Source organism: Folsomia candida, unplaced genomic scaffold (assembly GCF_002217175.1).
Source record: "Folsomia candida strain VU population unplaced genomic scaffold, ASM221717v1 Fcan01_Sc008, whole genome shotgun sequence".
Lineage (NCBI taxonomy): Eukaryota > Metazoa > Arthropoda > Collembola > Entomobryomorpha > Isotomidae > Folsomia > Folsomia candida.
The window spans coordinates 3599670-3621446 of record NW_019091200.1 but is presented as its reverse complement, the minus strand read 5'-3'; the positions used below and the strand labels follow the sequence as shown (position 1 = coordinate 3621446).

The window sequence follows — 21777 nt, the reverse complement described above, 5'->3', positions numbered from 1 at the left end:
CTCATCATTTATTAATCTGGTACGAACCCTATCCCAAATTTCTGCATGTACCCACCCGTTAAACTCTCCAACAATTTCCCCAACCACTTATTTCAAATCTGTAACAAATTACTTTCTTTCCTTGTCTGATAAATTTTTTGCCCGAAAAAATCTAAAGATAGACGGGAAAAAACTTATCCACCGCGTCATGCAGGCATCATCCGGTTATTTACCCATCGTCACCACCCACAACCTTGAGCAGTCCTGCTTAACGGGGAGAAACTTATTCCATTTTTTGCTGTATCTTTACTACCTTCAGAATTTTTGGGGAAACAAAAATTACTTTTTTTTCTCATGTCGGATATTTTCCCATGTGGCGGACAGGGCTGACTGATCCCATCAATTCGTCTGGAGGAGGTAGACACAAAAAATAGCTGGAGAGCGAGTCTCCAAAGTAAGCAAAGTGGGTGAAAGTGCTGAGACTTGGGAATAAGTGGGGAAAGCAAAAAAGAGAAGGAAGATGAGAGAGAAATGGAGATAGGATTGAAATATGGCGAGATGGAAGTGATGGGCTCATTCATTTCTCAACTGGAAGGGTGGCTCACGCTTAAAAATGTGGGGGTGAAAATTTTGACGAGTGTTTCACTAACTGTTTAGGGACAAATATCACGTCACCTTCGTAAATGTCGCAAATAGCGTAAATTTGCGACATCTACGAAAATTCCATGCTTACGAAGCTTCGTAAAATACGCAAGTTTTTACGAGGCATCTTTTTTGTTCGTGAAAAAAGTTTCGTAAAGATAGAAAATCATGATATTTCGAACAACACATGTGGTTACCGATGATATTAGGCAAGGGAAATTAATAATAATTTGTACGAAATATTTTTATGAAGGGTCTTTCACGTTGTTAATCACGTAAATTTACTAATATTTTTTTTTACGAATCCACAGTTACAATGATCGTGAAAACCCTTATCTTTACCACGTGGTTGTAAAATATCTCAAATATTATATATCGACGGAAATGGCAACATCTCAGGGTTGTTAAAGAGACAGTAATTTGATAAGTATCAAGTTACTGTCTTTTTAACAACCCTGGCAACATCTATTACATCAGGATGATTTGAAACAATTTACACTTAGGGTGAGGCCGTAACTGGGTCAACGAAAGAATTTTTAACTATTTTTTAATTGCTGGCTAATTTCTAGAATTGAGTGTGTGTAGCCCGAGTCATAGTTACCCAAAATTGTGTTACATATTTAATTTCTGGGAGTAAACAGACGAACGGACAAGCAGTTACATAAGGCTGGGTAGCCGCTGCTACCCAACAATTAAAAATAATTAAAAAAAATAACTTTGTTGAATTACGGCCGAACCCAGAAACACCGGCAGCCGTTAGTGATTGAAGAATCCTGCTATTACATCTATTAATTCATATTTTCAAATTTACAATAAAAAAATTATTTTTATGACTTCAAAGTATACAAAATTTGAGAAATGGTTGCTTATTTTCACATTGAGCATTTCACCAAATTCGTTTTAGAATTGTTTCTCTCTTTTGAATTTTCCTAGCCACAATCAGTCTCTGTCAGTCAAGTTGTGCTCGAGTTCAGTCAACAACAAGGACTTGCACAACAACACGACTGGTTTAGAAGAAGCATGAATTGTAGAAAACAGGGTTCCTGCAAGTGCTCAAAATTAAGTCGAACCTTAATTTTTTTATCCTAATTTCATGCAATAAACTGTATCAGGAAGGAGACGTAGTTTCCGTTTTACGAATAAATACGGTCACAATATAATCGAATTTAGTAATTTTTGTTTGCGAAATAAATTAAATTTATATTGTAATGCCTCAAGATTACAAATAGATTACTCAATATTTAAAATATTTACTTGATTATACGTTCTATAAAAGTTAGCAAATGCTTTATTTAGTTTCATTTTATTGAGTTTCCCTTGCTTTACAATACAAAATGTTCAAATTTTGCAAAGCTGTTTCTCAAAATTCGGTAACATTTAAATATTTGCAAACTTAAATTATTAATTGTTACGTTCAGTTCAATTCAATTTAATCCAATAATGAAAAATGCAGCATGTAATCGTTTCTATTTTCGTGATCTTTTTGTCAGGTTAATCTCTTTAATATGCCACCAGAATTTTTATCGTCGTTAGAGCCTGGAAAATTTGCCTACTTGTAACCAGTTTCAACAATTACAAAATTAGCCAATTTTTTTGACGTTTAGATTTTTTTGCACAAATCTGCACTTGCAAAATTTTCCTGTTTGTGACCATTTTCACTAATTAAATCATTTGTAAATTTTTAACAACCTTTAGATATTTTTAACAAAAGTCTGCACTTGCAAAATTTGTCTACTTGTGACTATTTTCAATAATTATAATAATTTTGATTTTTAGATTTCTGCATAAAAATCCACACTTTTTTGCTAGAATACTCATCTGTATCAGGCTATGAAGCCCTGCGACATTCCAAGTCAACCTGAATGGATGGAGAAAAGTGAGGATTTGAGGTGAACTGCGGGACAGGAAACTGGAGAAAGTTGCCCTTTTTCAGACAACTTCGCCTTTTCCACGGAAACATTTACTTTCACTGCTTTCTCCTCACCGTGTCCAAGTGGTTGTTGTGTTGCGAAGTAATGGAGCTGAGCAGCATGAGATTGAACCTTTCACCACAAAGTTTGGGAAACAATACGAAATAAGGAACATTCCTGATCGTTTTCTTTGGCCGGAGTGGAGAAACGATTGGATTTAATCCTCCCACATTTTCGTGTTTTGATTTTGATGAATGATTCTCCAAAGTGGAAAAGAATGGAAGGAAATGTTCCCCTTGTTGAGAAATAAAGAAAAGAAAGTGTCTTTGACTCGCTATTGTTTAGAAATATGAGTAAGTTGTTGTTTGAAGATGTTTATTTATAAATGTATCAATTTATTTTTATGAAATTTACAGGTTTGGTTTGTACATAAATGTATTCGTTAATGAGTTTTGAATAGTAAGAGTTTCATGTAAGATACGATGTTAGGGCGAGATTTGTTCAATCAAAATGCAGTAGTGAACCAAAGCTGTTCGATGTTTTAATATATGACTGAGGTGAAATATATGCATGACTTCATAACTAATTTAACGTCTTCCCCCGCATTTTCACTTGACAACTTAGGTCTCCTTAGGTATGGTTTGTTATATGATAACTATTCAAATTCGGTGGAATTATTCATGCCAACAGTATAAATCCTTTGAAGTTTATGTATCAACTTATCAAATGATGACAAAGTGATGCGACAGGATTTGCATAATGTAGATATTTAATATCTGTGTCTGCATCTTTCTAGTCTTAAATCAGTTTCAATGTTGACGAAATGCCTGTCTTATAACATTATTGACTTTTGCGGATTTGTTACTAAAATTAGTGAAATTAGTAAAATTTGGAATTTGCAAAATTCGAGTCCGCCGATAAGTGTATGTTTATTTAAAATCAGCAAACTTATCCTTAGTTTTAGTGACATCACTTAAGCAGTCATCCTGAGAGAGTTAACGACATATCTAAATCGCAATTTACAAATAATGCGCAACATGAAATTCCACGAATTTAATTTAATTGTGGTTGCATAATCCGGAGAACAATTATTATTCTTAGAGGCCAAATCTCTACATAGAAATTAAATTAAATAGAAAATCCAACACAAGTTCAAGATTCGGCATAAAATTAATTTCTATAGACGCTAGGAAACCAGCCACCAGGATCTCGTCCACTCCGTTGACTAATTCATGGACAAACTTTGCATTTTGGATATTTCATTTTGAGCAGGATAGCAATATCAAGTTCAAGAACGGTCTACGACGACATTCTAATTTGAATCTTGAAGACAATCCGGGACCAGAAAGATGTCCAGCGAGGCGAAATAGATTAAACTGCTTGAGGTTATGGGATCCTGAAATGCTAATAAAACTGAATTTTCAGTTTCGCTAAATACCGAGGTTGAATCGGTAACACGTGAACGTTTATGACCTTCAATTACTGGTTGAACGGCTTGGAATGGAGGTCTCGAACATTTTATGTGAAAGCCCTTTTCTCGAGCTACAAGTCGGTATCGGCGATTTCAACTTTTGTACACTGATTTGACCATGGCGAGGTCAAGTTTAGACCACTCGTCTCTCAAAACTTTCCAAACTCCGTCAAAAGTTTTTGGGTGGCGGAGAAAAGATTTTATTTCAGATATCCAAAGCCGAAAAAATTCTTGGGACTTACATAGAGTGACTTAATAGGTATTTCACTATTTTGGATGATTGTTATCCCGAGTGGTGTGTTTAAGTCCTTGGCGTAATCCTGGGTCAAAAGGGCGGTGTGCGATGACGCTGCGTCGTGATGAACTATCACTTTTTTTGTGTCCTAGCCATATAGTTTTGGAAGATGAATCTCCAAAAGCGGTTTTAAAACAAAGTCAATGAAGTACTTCGCATTTACCTTCACTTTTTTTGGAACTTTGATAAGTGGGAGGAGACCACGACCAGATAATGCACCAACCACCATGAACTTGTTGCAAAACTTTTCCGTGTGCGGGATGGCCAATCTTCTGGAATTATTTTCTTCTTTGGTTGTATAGCAAATTTTTCTCTGACCGTTGGTATCTTTAAAGAAAATAATTCTTCATCCAACAACACTAAAAAGTCACTTTTATCTTTTGTCAGGTAATTCATATAAAATTTTTTGCAGGTCAGACGACGATTTTTTTATGCTTCTCGAGTCAGCTGATGGACTCGGATTTTTCTTGGTTTTTGCCTCCACAAAATATTAATTGCTCGTCGCAAACTAGTCTCTGACACTTTAGTTAGACGTGCCACTGCTCTCTGGGGTGGTGGGTTGTCCTTAGAGGTCAATAGGTCAATTTTCTTAAGCACGGGCCGAATTAGCACTTTTCGGACTCGTGTTTGAGGCATGATGGTTGTCCTTTGGTACGAGCTTGTCGTTATTGACCTTCATTTTTAAGTACCTTATGTATCTGGCCTTTCGAAACTCGTTGTCCTTGAGTTTTGAAGTGGTTAATTATGTATGTGTACGAAGAATTAAGTTTGGAAAGTGTTTTTATGGTACCCTCTTACTCTAAGGTCAATGGTCGGGTCATTTTTGAATCTAGAGAGCTAATTTTTTGCTCAGCCCTTGTCAACAATCACATGTCGTTATGCTCAAAATTTGGAACCGAAACTCCAACCCGTTTCGGAGCAATTCAAGATTGACCGCGTTCACGTGTTACCGATTCATCCTGTATCCTCTGCGTTACACATGCTCTCCAAAATTCATTCAATAATCATTAAATTGAACTATTTTCTTACCAGATTTTCAATAAAATTTCAGAATTTACATTAACTTTTTCAGTTGTTTAATAAGATTTGTAATTAATTAAATATTTTACACGAAATTTTCCAATACGTGATACGATTTAAATGTTGCTAATTTTACTATAGGCCGTCGACACATCAATCTAATACCACTTTTTATTAGATGTATTACTTTCACCACACCAAATTTTGGTCAGTATTTTGTTGGCCCTATTTTCTCTCCAAAAGACGATCTGAATGAAACCTTATTCAACGCCCACTATCAGATCAATCGTAAATTTTACGGTAGACCGGATGTGAAAAAAATGAGAAAGCACCAGCCTTTCTAAAATTTCTAGTTGCTCGTCATGAGCAAAGACTAGGCTTCACGCATCACGAACATATTTTGGACGTCACGCGTAACTAAGAGATCCTGAGAGAAAGTTGAAAGTGTTTACAGATAACGTTTTGAAGTTTACGATTTCCCACTTGGTGAGATAACCCGCTTATCGTTATCTCTCACCACCTCACTCCGTTTCCTCAGGTGCTCCAATTCAAGTAGATACAGGTACGTAAACGAAATAGATAAGTACTCGTACAAAGTAGGAGATAAATTTTGGGTAAAAGCGGCCATGGAGGATTTTTCTAGAGATTTAAAATCACTGAAGAACGAAAATAACAACTGCCTTGCTTTCAAAAATATTCTACTAGCATTTAGTAGTTGTATTCAATAAGCAAAATTTTTGCACAATTTCAAAAACTCTAAAGGATAAACACCTGAAAGTTGCCAAATTTTGAAAAATTAGAATTTGGCTTAAATATGAATTAATTTTTGTTCTCAATTTCTCCTTCAGGTACTTCGTAATATTCAGGGGAAAGTTTGCACAAAAAATCAAGGTAAACAGGAACACACTCTGCAAAATTTGTAAAAAATTTGCATTTCCCTTGATTTTTATTCTTTTTCATTCAACTTTTCAACGCGAATGTTGTTATTTCGCAAAATGCATAATTATGCGAAACAAACCGTGACCTAAAATAGAACTTTTAGGTGAGTACCCCCACTGAATGCAGCTTTGTACTGTCTCGTTTAGTTCAGCGAAGCGAATTCAGCTCACTTTCTCCGCGAGTTTCTTGTGTTCTCGCTTACACTGCAACAATTCAACTTTGAGTTAATATACACATCGCATCATGTTATCGTCATCATTTTGTTTCACGTGCCCATGATTTACACAAATGGTTGTAAATATGTATCAGAAGATGAAAGGAAACAAGAAACGTATGCAAATGCAAATAAATGGAGGGCTGCTTTCTCCACCTGCTTTCACTACTCGCTTGGCTGGACAAGTATAATTTTCTAGGAAGCAGGTAGTTGGAGAAGAAAGTCATCGATTTTGACGTCCTAGATAACTTATGATGAGATAACCAAGTAAGATAAACACATGTAAATTTGCATACATTTTAGAGTAATGTCTATTATTTGTTGCATGAATGCACTCCATGTCAATATTTAAAATGGTAAATAAATTAAATTCTTGTTAAAAACCCATCTAAACCACTAAATCTGAATCACATAGCAGCTACTCAATTGATTACTAACAATGGAGGTCTCTAACTGCATGCTCTCCGATTTTTGGCCAAATTAATGCCAATCGATCACAAATTTAATTAGTATGCAATTTGCAACAGACATTTTCTGGCAATGGTCAGGTTAGGCAGAGATATTTGCATCCGAATAGGAGAAAATGCGGAGTAAATTTAGAAAGTGTAAAATTTATCTTTACGGCGCATTTTCTCCTCTTCGGATGCAAATACCTCTGCCATTGGCAGATCGTACATTTTGCAAATACCATAATGATTAAATTTGAGATCTATATTGGCACTAATTTCGTCGACGTCTGAGAGCATACGCTGGGAGACTCTAATTGTAAGTTCACATCGGGCGTTGTCTCTATTCACCATCATTATCAGCTACGAGATCACAATAAAAATTAATAATCAGCGTTAGATTTTCAAACACAGTGATTGATCTATTGCAAAATCGCGCAGAAATTTGATGTCACATGGTTTTGTTCTGTTTTGATCGTTTTCTAGATTACGTTAACCTTATATAAATTCCTTTTATATGCTCCAAAAAACAAGCACTATTTGTCTGTTAACTTTGATATATTTTCAAATTTCTCATCATTTATTATGCTAACGGTGTATTTATGTGTGCTTTCCTTTCCCTATTTTTGTGTGTGGTACGAATTTCCCATTATCGTAATTGACGGAAGGATGGAAAGCTCATGTAAATGGAAACATATTATTTTCTCCCTCCGCTCCTTCGTTGCTACAAAATCGTCCCCCGAGACATTGATACGTCTTCATTTCCTCCTGTTTCTGGTTAAATCAGTAAAATATTTATTCCTATTTCGCACTACTGCCGATTCACGTGTATTTTTGTCTTATTGACCACTTCAATTTGTTTACTGCGCCGTTCGTGATACAATATTTCTTCGTTGGAGAAATATATTATTTCATCGTCATTGTAGTTGAATGGGTAAAAAAGGCGAGGTATAAATATAAATTTATGTTTTAATATTTTTTATGATCTCTAAAATCAAATTTTATAAATGATGAATCTGTTTGATTTGGCTAAGTTATTTTCGCGTATTTTAGGCGAATGCAAAATACTGATTCATTTCGAGTTAACTCGTTACACAATTTTAATACTTCCTTTTCATCCATTTTCTGTCAAATAAAAGTCTATAGAAAATATTTTTGGAAATTTCTGTGCCACTGTTAAATTTAGTAGATTTTCTCAGGCTCGACGAAATTTCATTTTATGCTGGCAAAAGGTGGACTCCACGTGTCTGTCCAGTCTGATCACAAATATAATTAATGAGGAAAGGACTTACTCGACGGGTCCGACCTTGATGGAGAATCATGAATGAATCTCTTTTGCTTTATTCGGGCTTGGGGGCTGGTGGCTTTTTGCTTGTAAATATGTGACAGAGTCAGAGAGCGACATGCGATGGGACCAGCCAACCGTGCCGACACATTCACTCGACGACCCGTCTGGAGAAAGCGGTGCACATGTCCGGCTCTCCCGCTAATTCAGCTATGTGCACGCTAAATAACTTGGTAGAAACTTGTTACCGTATGGTAACAAGCTCCACTGATCCTCAGTGTTTCAATTTGGTTTGAAATTGTAATGCTTGTTCAAATAATTTGCTACTAATTATCAGTAACAAATTGCAACCGAGTCGATCATAAGTTACTACAAACCTTGGGGCATTTACTTAGGTTGGAAATACTAAACAGAATTATTTAGAGTAAAATTCCCTCGAGCCTCAACATTTTTGTGTAACCACATCCACTCTCTGATTGAAATTGGAGTTGATAGAGTGATTTCCGATAAATAATTTGGGACGCGTTATCGCACACGGGGCAGAATCTTGGCTGACCGGCTTTCACCTTCAACTTTCTCCACCGGGGCTGGCTTTCAGTCCTCCCCACCCACACGACGACTTGAAGTGTGACATTCCTCGTGGACTCTGGGTCATCAGATGCACCGACTCCCACGCCACGTCAAGAAGACCTCAGACCTGTCCAGGGACAAAAGAAGAGCGAAACACTTAGCGAGGATCCCAACATGAAGAAAACGAGCGGAGAAAGTGGGGAGGCATTTGAGACTGAACTTTGGCGTTGTTGGCTGGGATGGATTTCAACGGATCAATTTGTTTCCCTCTTCGCTCTGAATGGGGGATGACTGTCCGTCAGAAGAGAAGGAGAAAGCCATTATAGTCATCATTCATCTAATGGCTTGGACAGAGGAGGAATCCACTTCAGTTAAAGACACCCTTAAAAATTGCACAGTTACAGAAACTTGCGTGCACGGTAAATTTGCGATCTTGCTGATCAGGACACACGTTTCATTGTTATGAATCAGTAAAAACACCCATGAAATGTTAAAGCACACATAATTTGGTGACTTTACCAGCTGGATAAGATCGGGTAAATGTTTGATAAGCAATTTGTAAAAAAATTCTTAAGAGTGAAATCTCCAAGTTCAATACTTGGTCTGAATTGACTTTCTCCTCCGGGGTCGAGGCTGAACAGTGGATGATGTGATGGAATGAATACGTTCGCGTCCTTGAAATGTTTGCAGACCGACATTTTTGGATTGTTGTCCATTCCAGTTGGATCCATATTTCGGATATTACTTTTTACACACCACTAAACTTTCTCCATTTCGAAGGAATGTAAGAGATGCATGAAGTGCATGCATTGGACGAGTGTAAACACTTGCTTGGGTAATTTCGTGATGCAGCTTGTACTGTGATAACCATAAGACTTTATCGGATACAAGAAAGTCAAAAGACAAAAAATCGAAGCATTTCTAATTCAGCTTAATCATAGGTGGCTTGTTATTTAGATTTAAACTGCATGAAACTCACTGGTCCTTTTTGTTGGCTTTGTTAACAACTTACGATTAGTTTTAGCTTGGTTTTGTGTACTTTCGAATAATAAATAAATTATTGTTTTATGTGTAATTGTATTTAAATAATAGAAAAGAGTATTAAGTTTTAAAAAAATACTCGAATCTAAAATTTGTAATTATTTTTTCAAGCCTTCATAGCATTAATTGAAACCTTACGTGTCATATTTCTTATAATTCTTCCAGATTCCCAAGTAATCACGAGACGAAGAAAATAAAATAAACTGGAATCACATTTAATGGTGTCCTTTAGCTGTGAAAATGCATAACTGTCACTTTTGGCAGCTATATCTCGCGAGTGTGATTAATTTAGAAACGGAGAAAAGGAGAAAGCTGAGGCATGAGTGAAAGTGTATGAATTTCTGAGTCACTTGAAAGTGAAGATTTTTAACAAACGAGAGCAGCAGAAACACGGGAACGTCCATATATTACGTCATCATTTTAGTGGGTGGGTGATTTTGGTCTTCCTATCTTTCCCATGTTAAAATTCCCTATCCCTTAATGTTTACGTTGGGTGGGTGGGTGATAAAATCGAGAATTTTTGATGACGTAATATATGGATAAGCCCCACGACTTTCTCTCACATTTTTTAGCGACAAGTGGGCAGATATAGATCGAACTTTTGTTAGACTGCATTTTCCCCGAGATTTAGGAAACGAGCCGGTTTATCTCGGCAGATGAACCAGACAGACGATTTTTTAAGATGTAAGTAAAGCACACAATTTATCACTTGTATTAACAACAAATGACACGGGTTTGCTTTATCCAGGATATTTTTAAGGGGATGTATTTTTCTTCATAAAATAGAAATGAAGATTTCCAGCGTAATATTTAATGCGTGATTTTGCATCATCTTCGAAATTCCGGGTGACATCAAATTTCTTCAAGTCCACTCTGCTTTCGCATTAATTTATACATACCCACGACCTCCGCTTTTACCATTTTATTTATCCTCATCCATTGAATTAAAACCTTACATTTTTGCAATGACAATAAATATAAAGTGAGAGGTCTCATAGTTCGTATTAATTACATCGACATATTTAAGTATGCAAGTGCGACGTGGTGAATGGTGAGATGGAAGTAATTCAGGTTTATCGTATGGATACATATTCGTTAAGACTGGAGTTACCACTTTCCCGATTATGTATAACGATAAGCAAAACGCTACATAAGTATGTGATGTAATTAGTAATTCGTAAAATTACGATCTGGCCAATTAGCTTTTGAAAAACATTTTTTATCCAGTATGAAAATAGTTTTAAAATTTACAGTGACTTTTGGCACAACATGAATCATGCTACAGTAGTGAGGCTAGTTAGGTACATAAAATTTAAACTTCAACTAAACTTCAAGCTAACACAATAATGTAAATCGTCGCTTATTACAATTCATAATGATAATTTTCTATATCATGTCAATTGCTTTGCGGATAACTTCTTTCTCACTTTACGGCACATGTTCGTCATTTCTGTCATCTGAACAAGAGAAGAAAGTGCTGTCCGATATTGCAAGCCAGATATCTCCACCTAATAAAGGGGACAATTACTCTGAATGACAGTAATGATGAAATTGTTGCGTAAAATTGACAACATGCGGACGAACATTGAACCTTTTGTTCTTAAATGGTCCATCCTTCGGGACATTCATACTCCGTCCTGACTTCGAAGTTCTCTGGATGGTGGGTGCAGGTCATGAACCCGAATCCCTTACCACGTGGAGAGTGACCCAAGATAAAGCAGATGATGGTGATTGTTGCGATAAAAGCCACCAAGGAGTAAGCCCGTAGCATCCAGATCCGAGTGAGATGACCCTTCACACAAGATGACAATCATTAGGTCAAAGGTTACACAGCAAATATTTTACATGTCTGTCTCACTGGAGTGTCGAACCGATCACTTTCGAGGATAACGGGGATGGGTGCGATGAGATAGATTCGTCCATGTGTAAGTTTCATGATGCCATCGTTGATGCACTGCAGAAACTGTGAAGAATAAAAAAAATCAAAGTTCAATCATGTGAGGTCCACAAGGTTCTTACTGCGGTAACCTTACCGTCATAACGAAATGCATCACCAGGTCGAATATGATCCAGACCACAACGACAACGAAAACGGCCTCTTTGTTGAAATTCTGCAATACATAAGGCACCACGGAAAAATCCTGAAAGGCTGCAGGGGAGCCGGGAATGCGGATCGAGGTGATCATACAGATCACTAAGGACATATTCACATACATAGAATCCACATAGTAGAAAGGTCAAAGCTTATCCTTTTTATATTGTACACTAGTAATCAAATATGCACATGTACTCACGACAAAGGACGTAGTAAATATATCCGAGGAGCGAGTGCAGGATGATAATGATGTCTCTTAGGAGACGATTCATGCATCGAAAGCCACCGAGGATGAGCATGGTCGCCGCGATGGAGACAGAAATCCAGCCAAGAACTCGATGCAATCGCGCTGTGGGGTGCAGACTCACGCCGAGCATAGCGCGCGTCTCCACCAAACGCCACATCCCGACCAAGAACAAGAGTAGCGTCACGATCGCAGACCAAAGGTGGACCTAAAGGTTCGAAATAAGTTTAACTTGTCAAAGTCAACGCCATTGGCGAGACTCACAAAGAACCAGAGGTGCAGCAGCATAAGTCGCGTGTTCATGAACGTCTCCTTGAAGTATCGCGTGAGAAAGAACGATATCGGGGTGACGAACATGACGATGATGGTCATAATCACGCCGTGAATCAGTCTCGAATCCTGTGGAAATACAAATGCCTAAATTAGCACAGCCAATAAATCACCAGGATCGATTAAGCTTGATGTTCACCCAGATGTAGACGGTGTATGGGCTCTCGTTCACAACCATGCCGCGCTTGTAGGCATTAGAGTCTTTCATCTTGAGCGCCATTTTTTCCTCATTTGGTGGCTTTGTTGCACCTGCATAGAAACATATCTAAATCGGGATTCAGTTGGCTAATGGCCAGTAGAGGATAATATTTACCCTTTTCAGTGGACGTTGGTGGCGTGTAGGGTCGCGGAACGGGGATGGCGCAGGGAAATTTTTTTTTCACCTCTTCCATCTTTTCGCACAGGTCAACCATGACCTTCCTCTTCGTCGACTCCTTATACTTGTCCTCCCATTTCTCTCGACTTCTCGACTCATGCTGTTTATCAACCATCTTCACGAGCCTTGCAAGAGCGGGTTCTAAAAAAACGGTAAATCAAGGTCAGAAATACTATCATTAAAATTTAACTCCAAAAGTAGTAGCTGAATTCGGAAGCGCTGCACTAAATCTGATGCAAAATTAGGGATTGAACGAGGCATAGAACGATTTTTAATTAGGACATTAGTTTTGCGTAGCAATGTCATAGGATTATGAAATATTATCATTTTTCCGCTTCTTCATTCATGTTTCACTCACCTTTCGTCTTGCCGTCTCTGTACTCTTGGAAGAAGTCGTCGCATTTGGGCGCCGCTGCCTTCAAGCTCCCCACACCATCATTCCACCAAAGGAGCGGCCTGCACCTATAATTAAGAGGAATATAATATGTTATTAATGTAATTAAGATAATTGATTAACTAACGTACCTTCCCGTGATGGGAGGAAACATTCTGTAGAATTGTTCGTCCCGCCCTTTTTGTTGAATCTCAACATCATTCGCGAGGTACGGAATGGCTCTAATTATATAACCCGACGAATTTTGGAAGGACTCCACGCCCAAACAAGTCACGTCGTAGTACGGGTGCGGCAGATATGTGGGTCCTGGCTCATAGAGTAGATTAGTTAAAGTATGTATGCTGCAGTAGGTTCCATTTCTATCGTCCGGATTAGACGGATCACGATCGTCCGCGGCGATAAAAGTTTCCCAATCAAATTCGTTCATTTCCCGGGTGACGATGCCGATGATTACGAGCCAGGAAGAGAGAGAAGTTTCTTCCGGTAGGCCTAGAACATCACGAAATTTTGTCCAAAATGTTCCTCCAAGCTCCTCGGATAGAGGACCTTGGTAGGTGGAGGTGCGGCGAAGTCCAAAAGCGTTGACATCGTCACTCGGGGAGTCGAGTTCTTTCACGTCGCTAAGAAGGAGATCCTTCGGGAGGCCAAAGATGAACTTGATCGAGCCGCCGAAGGTGGAGTCGAAAGTCGCTTTGGGGTTGAGTTTGAGGTCAGCCCCGGCAGTGACGGACATGCGATGTAGCGTTTTTGTTCCGGGCATTTGGAATGGCTGGGCGTCATTCATGACCCATTCGCCCTGCAGCGGATGGCTGCACTGGACGCTCTTCACTCCATGCGGAATGGGGTCGGCACTTTCGTAGAAGATCGGAGCGTGCATCGCATGCGAGGAAGAGAACAGGATTCGAGTGGATATCGAGCGTTGAATGGCTGGGAAAAGAAAACTAAAATTTGATACGGACACAATTCAAAGGTTATCTTCTAATTTGGATTAGTTCTCACGGTAAACGAATTCAAGAGGCGAATCATCTCGAGGTTTTCCGGACGGGTGGTGGGCCCAGTTGTCGAAGGATTCAGGCGTAACATTTTTGTTCATCACGATACCATTTACGCTACGGAAGTATGACGTATGAAAAAATTACGATAACAAAATATAGGTACAGAAATTCGTCTTACACAAAGTCAATCTCAGCGTAGCGGTTGCAGAAAGAGTTGTCTAGCCGAAAGTTGAGATGGATTTCAGGTTCACCCTCGACAGTTTCCTGGGTCTGGCCATACTTGGTCTTCTTGTTGTTGTGCGTCCGCGTATAGTAAAAGTTATTACCGTACTAATGGGTGGACACAAATAATATTTCAACATTCGTCACAATAATTACGAAATAATTAACTATTAACATGAGCTTCTCCGAATTGGACAGTTCCACAAGACATGAACTGTTGCTTGACATATTCCGTCTTCATTCTATAGCCGTCCTCCTCGCAGGGGGGAAAGTCTTGGACAAATTCGCCAATTCCACCCACCCACACGCGACGGGTTGGCCGAGGCTCCGGCTTAAATGGGGGACGTCCCGTTTGCTGGAAGGGTCCACAACGTTCGCAAGGAGGTCGAGGTCTCCCAGCGGCGAGCGTCAGGCCTCGTGCCGTCACCATGAGTTTATCAATCACGTGGTTGGCCAACACATCGGCAGCGGCTGAGGGTTGGTTGTCGACACGTACAAGAAGTTTTTCTGCGTCTTCCTTGGATAAATTGTGATCTACGGCAAGCCTGATTCTCAAATGGTACCAGCCTAAGGATAAGATAATTGAAGTTCTGATCCTTCAGGGTGACATAAAATGATTTATATTTCACCTTTCATAAAGTGACCTCTGCTTTTGATCCCAGTCACATCCACACGAAAGATAAGTCCCAACCTCTTCCCCGTCATGAGTTGTAAAGCGGTGTTTACCAGGTCGGTGCTGTAACGCCTGTGCCAGAACCAAGCTGTCGGCTCTCGCATCCAGAACTCGGAGTGAGGTGTGTGGGCGAAATCATGCACGTCTGGGCTGTCAGCAAGGACGCCGGAACCTGTGGTTAATTTTAGAATATGTTTTGTGAAATTTGTTCCCCAAGTACCACCTACATATTTACTGGAAGAGATCACATGAGTATATTCAACAAACATGCGATTATGACGACGTTTTACTTACTCAAGAAACGGAACTTGGGGACGTTGGCGCAGAAAAAGTGCGGGTTAAAGTTGGATGGATTTTGTAGGTCGGAGTCATCGGTGCGGAAGCGGTCCCATGATTCCATGTATGCGACGCGCGAGTGGTAAACATTTCTCGCTCTTTAGAAGATGGCAAATTTAAAAATTCAATTCAAATTAAAAATAAGTTAATCCAATTAAAAATTTTAGTGGCCAGATTACTTAAGGTCATGTCACATTGAAGAAATTACTTACTGGTTCGTCATAATTAAGCATGTAACGGGAGGATTCTTATTATGAATCCACCTTAAGGGACCCAGCTTAGGCTTGAAGACTGTCATGAGGTCTTCCACTCGCGTATAGAGTTGGCCTGTGACACTGGTTGTCAAACAGGCGGCCAAGCCGACCAGGATCACGGGGGAAAGGCGACACATGACGATGAGGACAATTTTCTTCCCCAATGAAGAAGACGACGAGTACTTAACGCACAAAGATATAGTTCTTCTTACTCAGAACTTCTGAGAGGCTGGTGAAGGGAACTAACTGAAGTCGGGGTGTGACGGAGGATGAAGACCGCCAAGTAATTGGAGGAGGATGCCGAATAATGCTGGAGAAATGATGAGATTCCCTCATATATAATCTATTTGAAAAACAATTACTAAAAAATTAGTTACCACTATGCTTGCAGACAGAGAAAATTTTAAATGTTTACCTTTTTAAAAATCTGGGGGTAAAAAAAAATCTGGTAGAACGAACAGCAGGATCACTTTTTTGGGCAGAATTTTCTCAACTTTTGACCTCTGCGAGGGTCCGAGATTTGATCGGCTCGTCATGGTAATATAACTTTTCGGCGCAATGAGCATTTTATATCGGGTTTTGTTTTCACAAATTTTGAAAAGTTCAGAATGATAACGATGGTCCAGTTCCAAAGTTTTCACAAATCACTTAATTGTATTAGCGCCATAGCCATTAAAAATAAAAAATAAACGGGGCACTTAAAAAAATATTTTTTTAATTTGAGACACGTTTCAGCATGTTTTGTTGATCAAGTTTTCGCTTAAAAAAATGGCTTAAAAATATGGCTTAATAATGTTGACATAATTTGTGCATTTAAAATTCAAATATTTAAAGCCATACTTTCCACTATAGTAAAAGAGTTGATTTGCCCGAAAAATAAACAATTTAAAACAACTATGCACAAAAGTTCTACTTTTTTCTGTGCTAGTTGAGTTCATTTCCGTTGCCAATAATCCTTTGAAGGCAACCAATTTACTACAAAACAACACAAAAGGTAGACATACATAAATGTAACAAAGGGAGGAAAACGATATTTGCGAAATCTGTGTTTTCACAGATTTGGAGTGCAATTTAAGGTGGGAAATGCCACCCGGTTTCCTCCTCGATTGTATTTTCTAGGTACATGGAGAAAGTCCATCCGTTTCATGTGTCGAATTCAATTTGTAACCAAATTTCGTCAAAGTGAGACAAAATCAAGGCAGCAAATCCACAAGATTTATTTGCTTGAGTGAAAGTACAAATTTGTGGGGGACAGGGTTCCGTGCGGACCATTTTTCTTGTGAACTATGCAAGATAAGCATTATTTTGATAATGCAATCGTAAAATTCTCGATTCTAATAATAATTATATTTACATACGAGTATAAGCAATAAATACAGAAATATTTATATGCAGCATCCTAAACATGGATCTCACTCTCAGCCAGTCAGAAAGTTGACTTATACTTTTCAACACTTAAAAAACGTCAGAAACCCAGCTTCGTTATCAAATTATAAATTTTATTTATGTAAGTAAGTAGTTAACAAATTTCGAAAATCGATCACACTTTTCTGCTCACAGATCATCTCTCCGTGAAAGTTATCTTTCTCTCATCCAATTTTCACTACTTTCTCCATCAAGGAAGAATAATCGGTTTTGTTGTGCCGTATATTTTCCTCGTCACATTTAACGTATAAACTTTTGTGAAATGAGTGATCATCATCCGATACGATGCAGGGAGGAAAGTTATTGTATTCGCAATTTGCATATTGCGAAAACATAAATCAGATTATGATTTCATATTATACGCGAGGATCGTGCATAAATACCTTTCTAAGGGTAAAGATATCCCGTAGATCACATGTTACTAGGGCATATCGACCACGTGTTTTATACCCAATCCCCCGTCACAACTCCTTAACTTTGCAAAATGTTGGCCAAATTGAATAAAACCACGAGAAACTGATGGACGAGACGAGGTGTTGAATAATGGTATCGATGTTGGCACGGAATAAATGCAGATTGGCGGATTCGATGGCTAACGGTTCAGTCAAGTTCATTTGCTTGGGCACGTTTTGGATGTAAACGTAGTGCAAATATTTACTTTGTAACGCCTCGTCCTGCCTCCAGCCTGACTCCGTCCGAAAACCGGTGTTATGTGGATAACATAAAAGTTGGTTGGTTGGTTGGCAAAAGTGTGTATGTATCCATTGTTTGGATAATCATGACTATCCATCCAGCCAGTAAAGTTCATGTTGGGCAAAGTCCGTAAAGCTGTTAGAAATTGTTCAGGCTTATCTGTTTACGCTTAAAATGGCTTACAAAACATTGAGCAAAGACCGTGCAGAATTCTTTGAATTTCAAAATATTTACTTATCAGATGGGTAACAATGTATTGCGTAATATTGGTAATGCGAAGGTGACAAAGATATGCGGCACGAGAATAAGCACATTTTCCAGATTATACTGTCGTCCATATTATACCCTTATCCAGGTTTTTTTTGTCCGTATTTTGCATTGTTCAGTACCACGTGGTCCTTGTGCTCGGAACCCGTGACAAAGTATTTATTGAGCTTACTTTAATTTTATGGCAAAAATGAATCTAGTGACAAGAGAAGTGCGCTGGGTTTATAATTTGATTTCGCAAAGTTTCCATTGTCAGTCCCATTATTGACTCGGATAAAAGAGTGATGCTGGAAAAACGGATAATTCCAAATTTTGCGTGGGTTGGTGTGTGGTGTGGATAAGTAAAAGTTTTGCTTATCCACTTATCCACCCGTGCATATATCCATTTCGTTGTCTTATTAGAAGTAATAGCGTTCGTTACTCTTCTCATGTAATTATATTAATGGAAAAGGTATCAGAGTGGGTGGGTGGGTGGACCGAATTCAAGACACGTGCAAATATTTTTCTTACTAAAAACGTCAAAAATTTCCAAGTTTTTTTTTCCTACGCCAAGAAGGTACGAAATAGTTGAGTAAAGAATTAAAGTGATTATCAAGAATATTCTGGGACGATCCAGTTCGGATTCTTGAAAGCTATGGGAATTTTGACGGGAGATAAAAGTTGGTGATTATCCTGGTAAAATATTTCTTAGCCGAATGACTGAGGAAAGTTGATTCACCACCATAAGTCTGGCTGGAAAGGAGAGAAAGCGTTTATTTTTAGGCAATGAAAGAAAACCCAAAGTCAATATGAGACCATTTAGCCTTCCACAATATGGATGGGCACGACATGAGGGAATAGTTCACACTCTTAGAAAAATTCTGGCAGATCGACCCGGAATTTTGTGAGGTTTGGAATCCTATTCATAAGAGTCATACGTGTGTCATGGTCAAGTCAGTGGCCGCGGAAGCGTGGGGACCGCAGGACAATGTCCCCACGGGTAGTCGATGTCCCCACGGGTAGTCGATGTCCCCAAGGGTATTCGATCTCCCCACGGTATTCAAAATCCCCAAGGGGATTCGATCTCCCCATCATCTATCCATGTTATACAAACCCCTCCCTTCCCCTATCCTATCATGTTATGTTCCCACATGTCCCCACAGCCTCCGTGGCCACTGGGTCACCGCCCAGTTACAGATTGTCACCACATTTTTTAGAGTGTATTTAGTTTAGTTGAGGTGGTAAAGAGGCATGAGTCAAATGGATATGCATACATATGTACCCCCAAACTTATAGGACCTTGCCCTTTTATTACAAAAGTTGACGAGAATGCTTTCACCGGAAGGCAAATGAAAGTCCATTGTTCTTTTGTCCACCTCAGCAAACATGTTCCCGTCCTGTTCCTGACTGGAGAAAGGACCATGTGTTAGCCTTTTTCCTGAAGTTGCCGACCTTGGCCTTGAGTTGCGGTTTAACCAGTTTGGGAATCAATGTCAATGAATTTTTGCATGGTAAGGGTTTTATTGTTTTGTGTGGTTATGTACGAATTTTGAGGCTGGTTTCTGGTCAGTTTTTCAGTGATAAAATTCGTATACGTGCTACTATGTTATTCATGATGATACTGTGTAACCTGTCAAAATATTGTTTAGAAAAGTTGGTGAACGTGAACCGTCATTTGTCATTTACAGGCACAATTTTTAGGCAGAAATTTGTAACATCCTGCACACAGATAAATAGTTTCCCATAAAAAATAACCGGGATATTTCCAGTTTGTATATGGAAGAACAAAACTTTGATAATTCAGTAGACACATTACAATGAAAAGTATGATGAAGTTTCATATCAAAAAATGATTTATTCACATTCTCCAGCAAATTAACTAAATTTATTAAATTGCAAAGTTTGGGCAAAACAGGTCTCTCAAAACATAGGTACTAGATCGCATTCTCCCTACAAAAATCTCTAAAAAATGTGCTTTTCTTCAATTTGTGAAGAATTTGTATTTCTTCTGAATTGCATGAAACTCATAAGCTAGAAAATAATAAGTCATTCAACCGACGAAAAGTTGAGTAAAAAGTGGGGACAATAAAGTCTCAATTTAATATAATTGAAGTCTGAACGGGCACAATTGCATTTCTCTGCCTGAGAGCTCATCATTATACACGAGCTCAAGTCATGATCAGGTAGTGATCATCTCGTGTCTTAAACCTGTAAAATTTCATCGGTTCACGTCTAGGTTTGGAAAACATGCATATTGATTAAGATTTTATCATGAAAGTTATTTAAAAGAAGTCGGAAAATTTTTCATGAGTCTGGACGGAAAACAGGAAATATTTGTAATAATAGAAACCTCAGGAAAGTGAATGTCCTGGAAAACTGCTTCCTTAGCTAACATTTACTTCTCAGATTGCAAGATCAACATTTTTTTAAACGTCAGGTAGAAAGCAGATAAGGAATTGATATGGCCACCCGCTTAATCGCATGATACACAACCAGGAACCCGGAGTTTTTATCTGATCACATGATACGTACAGCATTACTAAAAAATAAAAAAAATCCTCAAAATTCTGTAGAGGATTTGGCCTTATTTTTGCGAACGTGACTCTGCAGTGTAAAATTTTCATCCTTTTTGGCGTATTCACGTCAAATTCGATAAGTTTTGGACGTCAAGTTGCCATCCGAAAATTGCCAATTTTGATGCGGTTTGTCTAACCACGTAAAACGGGAAAGTAGTTACGTCACGATTTTATTTTCCCATTGTGCCTTCTCCATTTCAAATTTCTCTCGTAAAATAATTGAACCGGGTGAAAGCACGTCGTACTCTTGCCAGCATTTCGGCACAAATTAGACGAGACTGCGAATCAATTTAGCAGCTCAGCCCTCGTGATCTCTTGCCTGATCTCTGCTTTCACTCTGCCCGTCTGACCTGACTTGGCTTCCTCCCTCGGCCAAAGTGAAACGTTAATCAGTCGGGAAACCAACAAAAGCAGAAGCTGGACAAAACACGCGTTTGCGGCCATTTTGTAACGCCATCAATAATATTTAAAGACCATAACGAATTAAATAAATGTTAGAAAGATTTTGGTGCAGTACAGACAAATTGAGTGAAACTTGGAAACATTTAATTAGATATTTGCAGTATCGAGTATAATATTTTACAGCAGTTTAGCTAAATTTATTAGCAATTACATATGTGTATTTAAGTATTTATACATTGTTTGTATGTTACATGCGCAAATAATTATAAATCCAAGTTTACTAAATTTTACATACATTGGAAACTTTTATTTATATTACGAAATTTCCACATTTTACATACATATGTGTGTACACCTCTAGCCCTAACTCACTTTCGTTGGCAAACTCAATGCATTTCCCTAGAAGAACATCTTATATTGTTTCCTTAAAGTTGCAAAAACTTGTATATTGATTTTTTACACAAGGTTAATCATTCAGTAAATAAGTGATACAAATTGCAAAAGTATGTATAAAATACACGAAAATTCAAACAAAATATTTATGTATATTTAAAAGTTTCCAAGTTCATTGCAGTTTTGTGATAACAACGGTGTAAATTTGCATATTTATGTTTTTCACTCGTGCAAATTTTTGATACTGAAACAAACCCTAAGCACAGTACCTCTTTGCAGTTGTAGCGTAATAATTAAGACTAATTTCCCAA

At 38.3% G+C, this 21777-nt stretch overlaps 1 protein-coding gene across 1 annotated transcript; it reads right to left on the bottom strand.

The window, feature by feature from the left end:
* Nucleotides 1-11016: 11016 nt before the first annotated feature.
* LOC118436385 lies at nucleotides 11017-16087 on the bottom strand. The gene is made up of 16 exons (XM_035854381.1): nucleotides 15690-16087; nucleotides 15436-15575; nucleotides 15098-15313; nucleotides 14644-15035; nucleotides 14425-14576; nucleotides 14251-14360; nucleotides 13383-14178; nucleotides 13216-13319; nucleotides 12795-12998; nucleotides 12621-12730; nucleotides 12416-12550; nucleotides 12107-12359; nucleotides 11846-12006; nucleotides 11671-11775; nucleotides 11404-11604; nucleotides 11017-11320 (listed from the first exon to the last, which is right to left on the bottom strand). Exons 1-15 carry the CDS (start codon nucleotides 15866-15868, stop codon nucleotides 11413-11415), a joined length of 3249 nt encoding a protein of 1082 aa, XP_035710274.1. The 5' UTR covers nucleotides 15869-16087; the 3' UTR covers nucleotides 11017-11320; nucleotides 11404-11412.
* Nucleotides 16088-21777: the final 5690 nt, after the last annotated feature.